This window comes from Cuculus canorus, chromosome 3 (assembly GCF_017976375.1).
Source record: "Cuculus canorus isolate bCucCan1 chromosome 3, bCucCan1.pri, whole genome shotgun sequence".
Taxonomy (NCBI): Eukaryota; Metazoa; Chordata; class Aves; order Cuculiformes; family Cuculidae; genus Cuculus; species Cuculus canorus.
In genome coordinates, this window is record NC_071403.1 from 31,068,546 (window position 1) to 31,087,313 (window position 18,768).

General features: G+C 41.6%; 1 protein-coding gene across 1 annotated transcript in view; it reads right to left on the reverse strand.

Annotated features, from left to right (window-relative positions):
• SEC63 (SEC63 homolog, protein translocation regulator) overlaps positions 1-17,325 on the reverse strand; it is a 61,038-nt gene extending 43,713 nt beyond the window's left edge. Inside the window, exon 1 of the mRNA XM_054062151.1 lies at positions 17,170-17,325. Within this exon, the coding sequence (XP_053918126.1) occupies positions 17,170-17,293 (124 nt within the window). The 5' untranslated portion in view covers positions 17,294-17,325. The remainder of the gene's footprint in view (positions 1-17,169) is intronic.
• Between the last annotated feature and the right edge of the window lie 1,443 nt (positions 17,326-18,768).

Genomic DNA, 18,768 nt, shown 5'->3' on the forward strand with positions numbered 1-18,768 from the left:
CATATTTAAGAGAGGTATTAAACACGAAACTTTCTAAACAAAAACCATATGACTAGTATTTGGTTAAGCAACCACCCACTTACTTTCACCTCACTTCTGTAAGGCTTTAGAAAGCAACGTGAAGGAGAAATTCAGAAGAAGGCAATGAAAACTGTTAAAATGCAACACTGACTCCACACTGGTAGAACACAAATTCATTTGGCTTTTTTTTTTTTTTTTTTTTAAGAGAATTTGTGGGAGATATCTATTAGTTCAGAACTGGACTGACCACAGTGAAAGGTGAGCTAATTGTTACTTGAAATTAAACTACAATTAATGCAAAACTAAGACTACCCCAGTGTACAGAACGGGCATTTCAGAAAAAGCTGATCGAATTAAAGACTAGGCAGACAGGTTACAAGGACTGACGAGGTCTGCTACAGAAACAGAGGGGAAAGTGTTCTGGGAGTTCTAAACGGTCACTGGACAACTACAAGCAATAACGTCATGCTTTCATAAAAAAGTCAGGGATGATACTTGAGCAAATAATGTGTTTATGCTAAGCATGAACTGCTCATTTCAAATACCAATAAATTCAATCATGCAATGCTGAAGCAACATGAAGCCAACTGTTCAGTTCAACCACACTGACCCGGAGCAGCTACCTGATCCAATCCGTATCATAGCCCCACAGACAACTCTGCAGCACAACTGAGGGGCAATGCTGTCTGATAACTGCATTAATTAACTATGCTGCTTGCAGAAACAAATACCTGCAGAAACATGACAATGGATACCAGTGCACTTAGAAAAACACAAGGTGACTAAGAGAACTTCATTCACTTAATCCTGCAAAGCTAAGCCTAACAGGAAGCAACTCCTTCTAATGTTTGTTTGTTTTTTTTTCTAGGATGCTTATAACAAGTTGCTGTGCCTTATCTTTAAAAATCTGTACTACTTTGTGACACAATGTCCCAGTTCTCAAACCTGCCTACTGTCCAGCCCCACAAATGCTAGGCAATCCTCTCCTTTCCCCTCTGTATCCTCTGCAAGAATCACAGAATCATAAAGGTTGGAAAAGTACTAAGATCTTCAAGTCTAACCATCAGCGCAACATCACCATGTCTACTAAACCATGTCTCGAAGTGCCACATCTACACGCTTTCTTAACACTTCCAGAGATGGTGACTCCATCACTTCCCTGGGCAGTCTGTTCCAATGCTTCACCACTCTTTCAGTAAATAATTTTTTCCTAATAGTCAATCTAAACCTCCCCTGATGCAATTTGAAGCCATTTCCTCTCATCCTATCACTTGTTACTTGGGAGAAGAGACCAGCAGGCGCGTTACTACAACCTCCTTTCAGGTTGTTTCAGAGAGCAATAAGGTTCCCTCTCAGCTTCTTTCCCAGACTAAACAGAAGAGCCAATACCCTTCACCTTACCATGCCAAAAAAGTTTCCAAAAGGCCCCTAGGGGAAGGCATCATGGAGAAAAGAAATAGCTGTGCAAGACAAACTAAAGAGCGGGTCAAATTAAAGAGTTGGCATAAGGTCAAACAAAAGCTGACCACAGAGGAAAGTGAGGCTAGCAACTAAAGGTGTTTTTATAATGAGAGAACTGCAGTTTTGGAACAGCCTTACAGTAAGGGTTGCTGGAGTCACATTTTGTGAACAATGACAATAACACTGACTAAAAAAAAGAACACACCAAGGCAAGTGGTGTGAGCACCTTTGGATAGGTAAACAACACATCCCAAGCCAGTTAAGGAGTCCCTGGCAATGACATCCTGGTACCGCTATGCTGCACAAGGACACTTCTTCAGATGAACAGCATATTTAGTCATGATGCTAAACAGCCATCGCATTTTACACATGCTAACAAATCTGGATCCAATCTAATTACAACTGATTAAACTGCATCAAAGCAAAACCACCTCACTGATTTCTTTCTAATCTCAGGATTGCAATGGTTTCATCTGATTAACAACTGCAAAAGGAAATAGGGCAGTAAACAGTGATTGTTTAGAGTTATCTGCCTGGCACATAAAGAGAATCATATCTTTCCTAAACTGAGGCTGAAGTCCAAACTATTCAAATTAATCAGAGCTATCCTAAGGCACTTCCTCTGTCACATGTCATCATTAACACATATTAACTTGAGGAATACAAAACCCAGCAGCTACTTGGGAGAAGGAAGGGCAAGTACAAACTCCCAGGCAGAAAGCTACTGGTGAAACATCCTGAGCAGGAAAGCCACATTCCTGCAGACTTTCAGTGTATTTAGAAAAGTATGTCACTGCACCAAAGAAAATGCTTATCTTGTTAGAAGAAATCTGAGAGCCAGAATAGCAGATAATTACTGTGCTTACCAAAAGCAGCAACTTTTTCCTAATGAGGAAGTTGTAGATAAATCAGGTCCTTTTTTGCTTTGCCTTCCTCTCCCAAGGAGCTTTCTTTCACACAAGCAGACTTGCCATGACACAGATCCCCTGCAATATCCTGCAGACCTCAAGCACACAGGAGTAAATACATTTCACTGCTACCCTGAGTGGCACATAATAGAAATTTTACCTTCTTTGGATTTCAGCTCCGGAATCTTTGCTCTATCAGAGTTTGAGAGTCTGAGAAGCAGATAAGAGTTGTCTGTTTCTTCTTGCTCCAGATCATGGCTTCCCATAAAGCCTAAGAGTGGTTCAGACACTATTCCTCAACACAGAATTACAGAGAGAAAACGTGCAGAGGGGACAGAATGCTTTTCCTCTAGTAAAGGCAACTTCTCATTTGACAGGTAAAGCCCTTAACAACAGTCAATCTCTCCTATGGTTTTTAAAATGGGTATTAAATAGCCTTAAAAAGCAAAAGCATAATGCATCCTTGGGCAAATTACTCTCTCTAACAATAATCCCCTCATAAAGCACCCCTATCAGATAAGGATGTAGAGTGCAAGTTCATTTCTGGAAATAATCTGGGTAAGCGCCTCGTGCTTCCTGTATTTCCCCCAGAATTGTTCCGGAAGCACGCAAAGTCAGAGATTGACAAGCTTGTTTCATCAATGCAAATCTTACTTTCAGAGTTTTTTTCACAAATGCCTATTACAATGTATATGACTAACCAGCCAAAACTGTATCTTAATACACTAAGTCCTCAAGAAATAACACAATTACTAATACAAAAGGAAACTTGAATGTCATCTCTTCCAATTACTGACAAAGAGCTAACCAGGTCCTCCAGTGCAGGTACACTAGGTAGGTATTTAATCAACTGACCCAATACTGTCTAAAGCTTGGAGACAAATGAAAACAAAAAACATACCACAGCCAGGCTATAACTAAATGATTAAAAGTTCATTCACACATTAATCTGCTTACTACTTCTGGATGAAAATAAAATAACTAACAAATATTGCAGACTTCTTAAAAGTAGCTGTCCACCTGGCCAGATACTTTAACCAGAGAATAACTAAAGATCAGCGACTTGTAAATGTGAGATATAGTCAACTTCATATTGAAACCAAAGAGGTATGCAATGTCTGAATGACAAGCTCAAAGCAACTATTAAAAAAAAAAAGCTAGGAAAGAAAAGATAGCCTTTATTTCTTATTTGGCAACTACAGCTTTTCTTCCTCTCTGTTCCATGTGACAATACAGGTAATTATTTAAAAGAGAACGCTTAAGTAAGCAATTAACTCCTCTTTGTCAGAGCTTACCTATGGCCCCTTAAATATCAAGGTCTTCAGAGAACCATTTTCAGATGAATAAGCCAGAGGTGTCTGTTTTTTCTGGGTAGGTAACCCAGATCAAATAGTTCTTGGGCATCATAAAACAGTTGATTATGGAAGAGACCTCTGGAGAGCACCCAATCCAACCCCGCTGCTCAGAGAAGGATCGACAAAAGCAGGTTGCTCAGGGCACTGGCTGCAGGCCTCTGAATGTATTCAAGGAGACTCCACAATCTGTTCTGCTGTTTGATCACTCTCAAAAAAAATTCTCTTGTCTGTCTCAATATCTGTTTGCCCACCACAGACTGGGCAAGTAACACACAGCACACAAACACAAAAGAGCACTGATCACAGGCTGGATTCACTCCTTCAATAGGTTACACACAACCTGTGGCCTACAACTCAGCCACGTCTGATTTAAGTTTTGATGGTCTTACATACTGGCAACACACAATGCCTTTCTGCACTTCTCTCCTGCCCCTCCATTATAAGAATACAAAGTCTTTGGCTTCTCATACAAATGTTGTCTTCAGAAACCACAGTCTACATAAAATGCAGCAACTGCATACTGTTTTACCACTCTCCAATTGCCAGCTTGGCAGTCCTACTGATGACTAGCAAAGCAGACGTGCTTCTATCAGCCCACAAGGAACACAAACTATGCTGGCAACATGGGTACTGCCAGGCAGCTCAGGAACACAAACACTACTGTTGCTGGAAAAATGTGACACAGGTTGGCACAAAATATGGCAAGAAAAGTACCATAGAAAGAATGAACCCCTTTGGTGGGCAATGACAAGTGCATCAGACAACAGAACTATGCCAAGTCCTGAAATGGAATATCTGGGATCCAAGTCTTTCTTTGGGTGAACACCTTAAAGCAATACAAATAGAGCAGCAATGCAAGAGTTTTAGTTCACTTTTAGTAACACATGTAGGGTAAAATCTAACCTAGCCATCATTTCAGAAATAATTTCTGCCCTACTCTTTTCTGTCAGTGAAAAAGTGGTGGTCTCAAGTACTCTCAGTAGTAGAACAGTGAAGTTTTATTTGTTTCTGAAGGTACAGGAAAACCCATTTTATCCTTAGGAATGCTTGAGAAATTATGCCTTCCTAGATCTAACCTTTTTGTCTCAGTTCCTAGGGGATTCAACAAATGCTCCAAAAGGAAATCAAAGGGAGAAGCTTTTTTATTTTTAGTCTTCTTAAGAGAAGAGATATTACATAATTATTGGAGATAGGCAACTCTGGAGGAGAGGGCAGAGATACATCTGGAATTATAGAGAAGTTCTAATCACCAGAATCTTGTTTCAGCTGCAACCAACACAGGTGACTTAGTACTAATAGTATTTTTTCCTCAAACACCAATAGTCTTATTTTTTACCTAAAGCATACAGGAGTTTAAAACATGATAGTCAATTTTTAGAATTAGCCAAAACCTACCAAAAACTATTATCGACCATAAATGGAAGCCATGGATTTGCTATCTTTCTACATCAAAGAGCAGGAAAGAAAAGTAGTAGGGTCCTAGCCTCCTACATTCTTTCTGCCTTCAGGCTAGTAAGAAAAGCAAAGGCAGCAAATCCAAAATACAGCTCCAGTGGACTCTATCGGAAAGAAATATGAGGAGGTGCATATGAAATATCCTGCATAACAGATGCAGACAATTCACCCAGAGGGGAATGCTGCTTGGTTTTGAAAGAAGAGGACTTCTTTCAGCAAGGAACACAGAGTGACAGAGTTTTAGGGCCTAAAAAACACCGAGATCATCTGTGGGACAGACTTTCACAAAACTTATGGAGAACAAGTCACCCTCTCTCTACACCTGGCTCAGAAATTTACACTTGTGGAATACATCAAGAGATGGAAATAATGCACATACTGTACAAGTCTTGAGTAAAGCCTATGACTCAAGGGTTCCGTGGCTCCAAGCATTAAGCCCATTCCACTAAAACTGAGGGTAATAGGGCTCAGCTGAAACACTGCTCTCCAATTTGATTTTGCTGTTCTTCAGAGTTCTACAGTTTTAATCCTCTAAACAGTGTACTAAAAAGGCTTCTGTTTCCTTTTAACAGCTATATGTACCTGTACATTTACACTGTGTATACAGATACATAGACAAAGGCTGAAGTCTTGGACTTTTTCCTACTTCAATAATCACAGAAATTAATGTTACGATTTATTTACCAAGGTTGTCAACTGAGGTTCTCTGAACCAATTTGTGATTTTAACCACAGAAATGTTTCTCAGATAACAGGTATATTACACAGAACATTTCTGAGATAACAGAATACAAGCACAAAAACACTACCCTGCTCCCACTGCCTTATTAGGCCATTTCAATACACTTCCACTTGCATTTTCCTTGATAACTATTATAAAACAATGCTCACGATACAATCTCATATTTGGGAATAATTTAAAAGTCACAGGAACACTACACATACTTCCAAGAAGTCACTAACAAAAACTGACAATGACGTTTTAAAGCAGTAATCCACCTTCCCCAGCAACTAAGAGGCACAATCGAAACTCACAGTAATTCAAAGTCAGCAACTCCTCTGAAGTACTATATAATTGCAGACATCATTATAATAAAGATTGACATCTAGTATAAAATCCCAATCTAATCAGGCATAAGTCTCGCAACCCAGAAGCCCAACCATATCCTGGGCCCATCAAGAGAAACATGGCCAGCAGGTCAAGGGAGCAGATTCTTCCTCTCTACTCTGCTCTCATGAGACCCCACATGGACTACTGTGCCCAGTAGGATATGGAACTGTTGGAACAGGTCCAGAGAAGGGCCACGAAGATGACTGGAGCACTGGAGCACTTCCTGTATGAGGACAGGCTGAGAGCGTTCGGCTTGTTCAGTCTGGAGAAGACAAGGCTCTGGGGAGACCTTATAGCAACCTTCAAGTACCTGAAGGGGCTACAGAAAAGCTGGGGAGGGACTTTTTACAAAGGCTTGGAATGACAGGATAAGGGGGAATGGCTTTAAATTGGAGGGCAGGGGTAGATTTAGATTAGACATCAGGAAGAAATTCTTTGCGATAAGGGTAGTGAGGCATTGGTACAGGTTGCCCAGGGAAGCAGTGGATGCCTCATCCCTGGAAGTGTTCAAGGCCAAGCTGGATGGGGCCCTGAGCAGCCTCGTCAGTGGGAGGTGGGTGTCCCTGCCCATGGCAGAGGAGTTGGCACTGGATGGGCTTTAAAGGTCCCTTCCAACCCATTCTATGAAGCAAATTAAATTGATTTTAAATCTTTCTAAAATGCAGCTGCTTAAATCCAAAAGCTTTCAGATGACCATTAGTGTTTCAGCTGAGATTTATTGTTTTTTTCAAACTGGAAAGCTATGTTTCAGGAGACAAGACAAAGAAAGCACTGGTGAAAGACTATGAAACGATATCAGTGAAGAATTAAGTGATCTGAGTAGATGCTTTCCAATTTTCTTGTCTATTATTTTAAGACTTGTCCTCTTTATCCTGAGTTTTTCTATAAAAAGGTCAAGTTCAAGTTAGCCTCTTCACTAAAATATTTGCAGCTGAATGATCTGCCCCTAGTTATTTTCAATGAGAATTTTTCTGTCTAGTAAATATTCATAGAAGTAATTAAAAAATAGTGGTTTGAGTAACAGTTAACAAAAACATCAAAACTCCATGCAGTTCATAACCTACAGCAAGTCCTCTAAAAGACCTTAAGAGCAAGGCTTCTTTTCTAGTGTGTTTTGCAGCAACTAGATTAAGCGTGAAAGAGACAAAACAACTTATCTTTTCATTCACACATATTTGATGACCAAAAAATAGCATGTAACTAACGACTTTAATAAATAGCAACATAAGATAACTTCTTTTCAGAGTTTACCTACTTGGCCTGTCTGTTTGCAGCCCGCCTCACTGATCTTGGGGCACAGTTCCACATCACACTGCCCCTAATCAAGCCACTTCCAAATCTCCTTCCTATTAGTTTACTGTTTCATTCTGCTCACACAACCATTAGTGGGACTCACTATACTGATTTAGGTGATGTCGCTTAAAAGTTATCAAACTTATATAGTAGGGTTGGACCTACAATCGCATGAGCAAAACTGCAATGCAGTCTTGAAAGGAGACAGAACTGGCCATTTTAATATAGAATGACACCCAGGCGAGTAAAAGTTAACAATTTTAGATGAAATTAACAACAGCACTGAGCTCCAAAACTTCCATATCCTTAATGATAAGCTTTATGTTATCAATTTGGTGTGGAAAGGAAACTACAACATATTCAATTCAAAGCAAATGTAGAAAAAATCAGGTATCATGTCACCAATCATGAAAAATACCTGTATTCAGTACTGTTCTGATACACACCTTGAAGAAATCATAAAAAAGGACAGAATTGGTGGACACAGTGGTAAGTACCATACACCCATTTATCATCAGTTGTTCTGTAAAGAGAAAGCGAGCTTTACAAAACGAGTCCACTAAAGAAACTAAATGTATGGAAGAAGATATCCCACTGATACAGTCTGTGCTTTCCGAAAGACTTTTGTAAGGTTCCTTGGTCTTTTATGACAAACATCTAACCATTGCAATCCAAAAGACTTCTGTAAGGTTCCTCAGTCTTTTATGACAAATATCTAACTATTGCAAAAATGTGACTAAACGTACGGTCAATTCTCATGTCAGAAGGAAATTGAAAGGAGTTCTACAGGAATCTGTGTTGGAACCACAACACACTCCTCTAATAAGCAACCTTGGTAAATCACTGAGGAGTCAAATCAAGCTTCTGGACAATATTAACTTATTCTGGGTAACAAGAGCGGGGAGGTATCCTGAACAACTGCAAAGATCAAGCAAGTACACTCTAGACTAGTATATGAAGTTCAGCAATGGGGACTATCCTAATGTTTTATATATAAGGATGAGCTTGGAGCTCCGTATTACTTCAGCAACGAGATCTTGGTGTTGTAAGAAACTGTTCTATGAAAGAAACAGCTGAGCGCTCATTAGTTATAAAAGTAAAGCAAATGTTTCAAGCATTTCTGTTAGGAAAGGAAGAAAACATTATTTCATCACATAAGCTATAAATACATACAATCTTGAATAGGGTGCACAGTCATGGTCCCCACCTCTCAAAGAGGGTCAACTATAGAACATTCACTTAAGGCTAAACAAGGACCATTGAACACACAAGATTATGTTAAAAATACAGTCTTCAGACTAGGAGAGAGAGAAGTGCATGAAGAGGTAACAGGAGGTTGTAAAACCCCTGACAGCCAGGGCAGGGTTGAATGTTTACTGCTTCGTCCAGTACAGCAATTTAGGTTGTCAAATAAAATCAGAAGCAGATGCAAAAAAATGGTAATTATTTGCACTACAGGCAGCAGAGCTGTGAACTTCTTGCCACAGAATGATATAGATGCTAAAAGGGAGTCACTGAACAGATAACCATTGTAAACTTGGAGAATATACAAAGGAACATTTGTCCTGTTATTCCGTCCTTAAGGCACAAACTTTGGTAGTATCACGTAAAGATGACACCTGACCTGACCCCGTACACCTACTCTTTCATTTCTTAAAAAAGCTGATGGTATTTGAACTTTACTGGTAAGCCTTTGTAGAAGTCACAATGCTAGCAAATATCCTAGTTTCAAATAATTCAACCAGTGAATCCAGATAAAGGCATATTTTGAATGTAAAATGAATCATTTCCAATACATATATTTAGAATGCTTATGTAATTTTTGTACAAGGGAACTATTAAGTGAGAATCTGCAAATCTCTTCAATAGTCTAAAATTCTACATTTAAACTGCTGGAGACACATTTTTTTGCTCAGGAAAGAAATTAAGTACCCATTTGGGGCTGTTGCCTACTACTGATATGATCCAAGCAGCACAACTTCTCTCACCATGAAACAGACACAAAACTATGTCAGTCCTTTCCCTCACTTGTTAGGCAGGACCTACCACTCCCTCACTGGGAGAAGGCAGCACCGCAGGGTGAAAGGATACCGCAGCAACCCCAGTCTAGATATCAAAATGCTGCAGATCTGCACCCTTCCTTACAAGCATGAATTTGAAGATGGAAAAAATATAAAAATCCAAACAAGTAAAAACCACACAAAAAGCAAACACCAAAACCACCAAACCCCAAATCCTCACTTTGGAATCGCTGTTGATCCCATCCTTCATCATTTACCTTGCTCCTCTCAAGTTCCTGTTCCTACTGCAAGAATGGTTTAACTACTCGTGAAACCATAACTGAACCATCACACTTTACCCTTGAATGTCAGGTTAAACAGCATTGACTCTAATACGTAGCCTGTAAATCCTGGTAGTTCACTGGCATCTACACAGCAGTCAAAATGTTCCTGCAGCAAGTAGAAAATTAAGAACAAGGTATATAACACAACTTTTACAATGCTGTTTTCATAAGCTTCCATAACAGAAGGTGAATTTAAAAAAAATAAAACAGCTTTATTTCCATGTTCACGTAATGACACAAAGTTATTGTAATGGCTTGATCTTTACCTCAATACTAAAAAGCTTTTTATTGTAAGTGTTCTGGACAGTCTCGAAGCTACTCAAATAATGTCTAATACAGGGTTATTAATTTTATTTTACTGCTAGGAAACTACGATGCTTATAAGATTACAATATGTAAAAATTCCATGAAAAGACACGCTTTTTTCCAAATAACAGAGCAGTTTAGTTAACACTGTCCAAACACTTTGTTTTGAAAAGCAGTTTGAGATAATTGCTAGGCATTACTGATGACATCCCATTATGTTTGTCTTTTTCTTTAAATGTTTCTCAAAAAAAACTACTGCTTCAAAATAGCAATACAGTAAAATAAGAATATAGCAGAAACATAACAATTATAGTCTAATTCTATTCTCCCTTTTAATAGTCACCTAAAAAGCTATATTTTTCTGAACTTGAAATGGTTCAAGTTAACCATAGGACACTCAATCTCTTGATACTTAAAAAAATTCAATTTGCATGTAATAACAGCACTTAAATGCATAACTGAGTTTTACTAACTCTCCTCCCGCTTCCTGACACAATGCCTGAAGGTTATATTAACAGGAAAGGATAAGCACAAGATGTTTATACTCATAGATAAAGTTTTCACGCCCACACCCGTTCACCACATAAGCATTGTCAATGAGCACGGCATCCTGTGTTTCTATCCTGTCCTTTCATCCTGACCTTCAGCAGCATCCTGTACTTTTATCCCATACCTCCAAAATGCTGTGAAATGCTACTGAGGTAAGGTTAATGAGATTTCAATGAGCTGTGAGCAAAGACAGGGGTCACACTCAATCCGCTTCAACCAATCTTATCTCACCAGAGGATCAGAAGCAGCACAGAACAATTCTACCCAGGAGTGGGAGCAGCAGTATTAGGTAGTACAGAGATGCCCTTCCTTTCCCCCGGCTCCTCTAAGGTACAAGTGCTCATTACTCCATTATCGATAAAACAGAAGAAACACTGCCTGCATTCTCTACATTAGCTTGAGTCACATCCAAGCTGCAGACTCACTGTTTGTTCTTAAAGAGCCAAATAAATTCTATAGCCTCAGTTCCTCTACCTTCATCTGAATGACAGCCTTGAGATCTACAGACAAAAACAAAAAAAAAAAAACAGAGAAACCTTCACATTTACACTATTACACATGGCTATCCACTATAGCAGGCAGATTCATAGAAAAGGATAGTTCCTAACATGGTAAACCTTTACAGAGGGACTCTCTCAGGACTTCTATTTAAGGTTTTGAACATAGGTGCCAAGTACTACCTATCTACAGAAAAAGGCAAAAACCCTATTGCTTCAAATACAGTAAAAAACAAAACAGTATTGTCACCACTGTATTCTATTCTTTCAATAATCACCTAATAGGCTATATTTAAGTATTTCTGTACTGTGCCCAGACTCAATGCAAAAAGGCTGGACTAGAACAGGGGTTCATAAACTGCCTATGCTACTTCATGACATCTTCAAAATTTGCAGGGAATAGCCTCATCTAACCAGATTCTTTAAAATATTTTCTTTGTATTAGCCCTGTGTTCTTTAAGGAAACTTAAGCTACATATCAGAAACAGAAACATCTTTGAGGGAAGAGTGCAGGGGAAGCAAGTTAGTGAGCAACAGGACAAAATACAGCTGGAGAGGGCGGGGATTGCAAAACTAAAATCCCATACTTCATATTAATTTCTATCCCAATGAAAGTTAATGGAACAGCTTTTATCCATTTCATATCAATATTTTTTCTTAGATACAAAAATGCAGGAGCTATTTTTTTTTTTTCATTGCCTCGGTAGGTTTTCCTTTTCTTACACTTCAAAATGAAAGAACTGTTCCAAGCAGAATAGCTCCTACAACCTCTTTTCTCCAAGATAAGAGACTGCAAGAGAAAACCTTCACTAACATTATCCTTGCACTCACAGCTATTAAGGGGTTTTTTTTGAATTGTTTTCAACATCTTGTTTTGTTCAAGTTAATGCAAAAGACTCAGGATAGAGATTTATTTTATTCCCAGCAGCCTTCTAACACATTATTAATACCCATTGCCCTAAACCAGGATAATTTATTTAACGTAGACCTAATGAAGTAAAAAAATTGGACAGAATAACAAGTTTTCATAGAAACATGTACTTCAAGCACATCATCTCTTATCACCTGTTTCAGCACAACCTTATAATTTTGTATCTTAATTCAGCAGCACAAGCAAAAGTCAAAAAGTACACCAAGTTCAGCAAACATCAGCATCGTGTGACAACTGGCACATTATTCAACTAAGTTCATTCACCTCTTGGATCTCCATTTCCTTTCTAGATACTGATGTTTAATCCACACAAGCCCACAGTGAAACTGGTTCAAGTCAAGTCCACCAACGTAAAGATACTGTGATGGGCACTTAACCTTCCCTAATTGCCAAGAGAAAAATTTTTTCAACTGTCATCACTACCTTCTTGAAAAACAACTTAAAAATCGTCATTTCAGAAAATACTTTTTAGTTAAGAGAATCTGCAGCAGAACAACTTTTTAGCAACCATATTTTTTTTATTCCAAATCAAGAACAGTCCTTGCAATAGTCTTCTTCACAGTAACTATATTAAAGTTATACCAATGTTTGCCCATAACACTGGTAATCCATGAAAAGCATGAACTGTGTTTTATTTAAATTATGAAACACACACACATGTTTTAAGGATACACAACATGTAGTTTCACCATCATCATCACCAGAAGAATCAGTCTTCTCCCCTCACAGCTCACAATCAAATCTTGCACCATTCTGTATGTCCACAAAGCAAGCCCTACCCAGAAATGAATAGATGCTAACGGTAAGACAGGAAAAAAGCCAAAAATTTGTTTTAACTCAAGTGAGTTTCTTCTATTTAGCACAAGAGACAGGGAGAAATACAAGACTTGCTCTGCTGAAGAACTGCTACCTTGAAGCAGTTATAACACTGTAGCCCGAAAAGTTGAACAATTAACCTTTTATAAGAGTCTTATTAGCTCTACAATGAACACCTAGGAGATGAATTCATTGGGACAAATCTGTTTTACAAAGTCAATTACCTGCTTGTTTGGTTTATCGAAGCTGAGTTAATGAAACTATAGGACAGTTCACAGGGTGACTACCACACCACAGAAAAACTCTCCAATATATTTGTAAGTATTGATCCCTACCACAAGCTGTAGCAACACTTCATATGGACTCACAACAAATGCCTGGAGAAAGAAGGTTTGGACACTCAGGAAATAAAAGCAGCTCAGATTTTACTCAGGACTTGAAAGACAAGTTTTTACTCAAGACAGTAGTATTGAAAAGTCCTTTCAGTGTGTTTTTAAAAGAACTAAGAGCAAAAATCTTAAAGGCTTGCCAAAAAAATACCCTACTAAAAAACTGACATTAGGTAACACATTTTGAGTTCTCCGAGTAGTAAAACAATATAGACATATTCTTAATTACCGGTATTCACCATGGCAAAAACACACACATTTTTTTATTATTTACTAAAACCACAGCACAGAACAAATCCTTGAATCTTATAGACCACCGGCAATTCCCTGACCTTTGGTGCTAAATCTCACCTGCAGAGATGTGAACATCTTGCACTCACATTCTGCTCCCCGCAATGGTACTCTCTACTGTATCAAGTACCAGCAATCTCTGCTTGTGTATTTGCAGAAGAAAAGAGTGGGCACCAAAGGCTAAAGCTCACCGCTATAAGCAGTACACTCTTGCTTCATACTAGTTATAGTTCCCTCTCACAAAACAATGTGGCTGAAGCACACCTTCCAACCTAGTTTCTTAAAAAAAAAAAAAAAAAAAAAAAAATCAACCTGCTCTCTATCTTTCAGGGGCTCTGCTTTGCACTGCAGAAGGGTCTCGAAGCAAGGACAGGCATGTGACTTCCTTCATAAAAGCACACTTTGATCCAGCCTTCTCACTCCCAGCAGGCTCTGCAGCAGTTGGAGCTGGAACAGCTACCGAGTCCACCTGGACATCACCAACTGCCCAGGGCCACAAAGGGAGCTCTACACTGGATTCTCTAGCACAGGCAGGACAAAACAATTCCAGAACAGAAATGTTAGTTGGTCTTACACAGACAGAGCAACAGTGTTAGTAGAGCTTATTAAGTTGGGCCCAGTACCATGCCTCATTGGTTGGAAAACCTGCTCTAAATTAGTATCAAAAATCAATATCTTATCAAAGTCCAGATATTCCTGCTCATTACATGAATCAGCAGTGCTGGAAAACAACTTCTTCTGAAGACATGTCTTCTTTTACTTTCCAAAACTATACACTTTTTAGTGAACCATTCTGAAAACAGGAAGTCACAGCTAAACAATCAGTACTTTGCATCCTCACAAGGTTTAGATTTATTCCTGAAATGCAGTTCAAACGCTGCAACAGGTATGGTTCAATATATACAATGCTGTGTAAAGACTACTCAGAGGATTTTGCTGGAAATGAGTCACACAAGAAGCATACACTTAACCAAAACACCAGAATGAAGAATGGGAGCGCTGGAGTAGTCCTGAATGCAATCTGCACAACATCAACTCTTTCTTAGAAAAAGAGTCTGCAAAACAGAACACAATACTACCAGAAGATGGTAGGCACACTATCAAACCGTATGCTAAAGACTGGACTAGACCCACCTTTTAAAATCCATTAAAACAGTTATGAAGCAGAAGCCATTCATTGCCATGTCTGGTGATTTTCACCTAGCTGACACATTGTTGTACCAACAGCATAATAATAAAATTTACCTTGTGTTTTGGAAAGTACGGTTAGATACAACTTTGTACTAATCTAGCACTAACTGCAGAATGATATGCAGGAGGCCCTCCACACACAACACTAGCAAGAAGGAAAGAAATGAGTAATGTTTAATGGCAGGCCTATTTGGAAACTGGGTACTATCCATATAGCCATACTACAAAGTTAGGCTTCCATTTTCTGCCATTCTATAAGGGTATCTGAAGTTCAAATACAGAACTAGTAAAGTCTTTCCAGGTTTGACAGCATTTCAGCAGCTTTTCCTGGTTCTGTTAGCCCCTTGAAACTGAAGCCAACAGCACCAAGCATCAATGCTGGCTATACCATTCTGAATAGCATCTCAACTAAGTCACATCTATTTTCCCCAGAAGCAGCCGCTAAGAACTACAAAGGAAGTAAAACATTATTCAAGAGAAAGAAAAGTTTTCTTGCCTATTGCCTCCCACTCTTCTCCAGAACAAAAATAAAGTTTGGGGAAAGGTTACAGAAGTAGAGTTCTCCTCTCTCTCCAATTCCCCACTCCTTGAAAATGACTGAAGGATTACAAAATGCCTTCAACAACAGTAATACCTCCCTCTTGTAACTGTCAGAACTACACTAGACACAGCAGAGAAAGCCTTCCTTACGACAGAAGGGACTAAACTCCTCAGCAGTGCAACAAGTAGTAGTATCTGGACAGCAGAGATCAATCCATCAAAGAGGTTCTCTAACCAGGGCTCTGTCGGAAGCCCCAGGCATGTTTGTCATCAACCGAGACTGCAAATAGCAATGATTTACCACCAAAGCAGCATTTGTTCCATCAATACTTTTCTACTGACTCCTTAGTAGAGGCTATAGGAGTAAGATTTCATAGTTGAGTATTTCTTTTACATACAAAACTAAGTTAAACAGACCCGTGTAAGCATTTAAAATGGCATTAAAAAACACTACATAACCATCAGATAATATACAAAACATGCAGTAAAGAGATTTTTCTCAAACAGCAAAAAACAACCATTCTTAAGAGTCTGGTAGTTTCAGCAATGGGATTCAGCATCAAGCACGCCTGTTTTACTGAATGTTTACTATCCTGCCTTTAAACACAATCTCTACAGCCTTTTCCACTGCAGTTAAAAATCTGTTCCTGTCAGCCTGCATATCAAAATGCCTTCTTTCTCTAAGAACAGAGGGATGCAGGAAAGACAAAGAGGGAAATGACTGTGGAAATGAAATGTGGAATTACCCAGAGAAACTTTCTAATACCATTTGGGTGACAAAACGTCATCCCAAAGGGTGGAACAGAAATACAGCACCGAGGACACTGCATGACTTGCAGTGGGAAAAAGAATTAAAGCCCCATTTTCACGCTGTGACCTTACAGCGAGATGAAGCAGAGCCTGGTAACTTTTCCTCTTTGGTCTCAACTCCAGGACAATGTTCAATAGTTTACTCTTTTCTCACGATGAAAATTTAGGTCATCCACCCCAAAACACCACGGAAGGCAGAGGGGAAAAAGAAAAACCCAATCAACTCCAAAGTGCAGGCTCGGACCCCGGCACAGCAATGACTCTGCAGGAGGACCGGCGCGTTCCAAGAAGCGGGCTCCGACCCTCCCGTTTGCCACCTGCCCCCGGGGTGGCTGTGAATGGGTCACCGGCCGGTGCCCGTGAACGGGCTCACTCCGACAGCCCAATGCCCCTACTCTTGCCTCCCCCCCGGGGTCGCTGAATGGGTCACCTCGCGAGCCTGGTGCCACCCACCAGAGGCCCACAAATGGGTCACCCGGTGAGCTCGGCGACCCCACTCTGCCCCCCCGCCGGGGGCCGCTGAATGGGCCGCCCCGCAGCCCGGTGCCCTCCCCCCCAGTGCCCGTGAATGGGTTCACTCTACGAGGACTGCTGAATGGGTCACTCCGCGAGCCCCGTGTCCCCACTCTAGCCTCCATCCCCGGGTGCCCATGAACGGGTCACCCCGTGAGGCCGGTACCCCCACTCTCGCCTCCCCCCTCGGTGCCCATGAACTGGTGACCTCACGAGCCCTGTGCCCCTCCCCAGTGCCCATGAATGGTATCACCCCACGAGCTCGGCACCCCTACTCGTATCCCCCCTCCCCAGTGCCCACGAATGAGCCGCCCCGCAGCCCGGTGCCCCAGCCGCGGTGGGCGGTGCGGGCCCCGCGCGGTGCCGTGCCCGGGGCCAGGGCCGCTCACCGGCGTGCTGGTCCCGCGGCCACAGGTAGTAGGTGGCGGGGATGACGATGAGCCCCACGAAGCTGGTGAGGAAGTAGAAGAACGTGTTGCCGCTGTCGTCGTACTGGAACTGCTGCCCCGCCATGGCCGCTCAGCGCCGCTCGCCTTTGCCTCGCCTTTGCCTCGCCTATGCTCCTTCTCGCTGCCGGCCGCCCGGCCTCGCCGTCCCGCCTCGCGCGGGGCCGAGCCAGCCGCTCCGGGATCCCGCGAGAACGGGCGCTCTCCCACCCCTGGAGCGGCGCGGCCGCGAAAGGAGACGTGTCACCCCTCAGCCACCATCGCCTCGCGGCGTCACCGCCAGCCCCACCCCCCGACTTCCGGCTTCGTCAGGTGACCGGCAGCGCCTTCTGCCGCGCTGCTCATCACGTGATCAGTACCCCTCCCGTGGGGTTGCGGGCGGACGGCGAGGGGGAGTGGGGAGTTGGGAGTTGTGGGTTTGGAGGGACCTCATGGCTCATCCAGTTCCAACCCACTACTGTGGGCGGGGACACGTCCCACCAGATCAGGCTGACCAGGGCCACATCCAACCTGGCCTTGAACACCTCCAGGAATGGGGCATCCACAACATCCCCGGCCAACCTGTGCCAGTGCCTCACCACCCTCATGGTGAAGAATTTCTTCCTTGTGTCTCGTTTAAATCTGCCCCTCTCCAGTTTATACCCATTGCCCCTAGCCCTGTCACTACAAGCCTTTGTAAACATTCCCTCCCCAGATTTCCTGTAGCCCCTTCAGGTGGTGAAAGGTCACTGTAAGATCTCCTCAGAGCCTTTTCTTCTCCAGGCTGAACAAGCCCAACTCTCTCAGCCTGTCCTCATATGCGAGGTGCTCCAGCCCTCTCCTCATCCTTGTAGCCCTACTCTGGACCTGTTCCAACAGCTCCATATCCTTATGTTATGGATTCCAGAGCTGGACACAATACTCCAGATGAGGTCTCACAAGAGGGGAATAGAGGGGCAGAATCCCCTCGACCTGCTGGTCACGCTTCTTTTGATGCAGCCCAGAATACGGTTGGCCTTCTGGGCTGTCAGCACGCATTCATGCCCCATCCCTGGAGGTGTTCAAGGCCAAGTTGGATAGGGCCTTGGGCGGCCTGATCTAATGGGACATGTCCCTGCTCATGGCAGGCGAGTTGGAACTGGATGATCTTTAAGGTCCTTTCCAACCCAAACTATTCTATGATTCTGTGATTGCCAGCTCATGTCAAGCTTCTCGTCAACCAGCACCTACAAGTCCTCTCTGCAGGGCCACTCTCAATCACATCATCCCCCACCCCATATTGAACAGTGGCTTGCCCCGACCCAGGTGTAGGACCTTGCACTTGGCTTTGTTGAACCCCATAAGGTTCGCACAGGCCCACTTCTCCAGCCTGCAGGGATGGTCTGCAGGGTAGAGTGTTTTGACAAGATCCCATAATCTCTGTGGAAGAAAAGCAACCACTAATCTGGTAAGGTACCAAAGATGACAATCAGACTGGTTTAGCAATTAAGAATAGACGAATTTAGAATATTTCAGCTGTAACAGATACATAGTTTCCAAATAGAATAGAAGATTTTATGATTG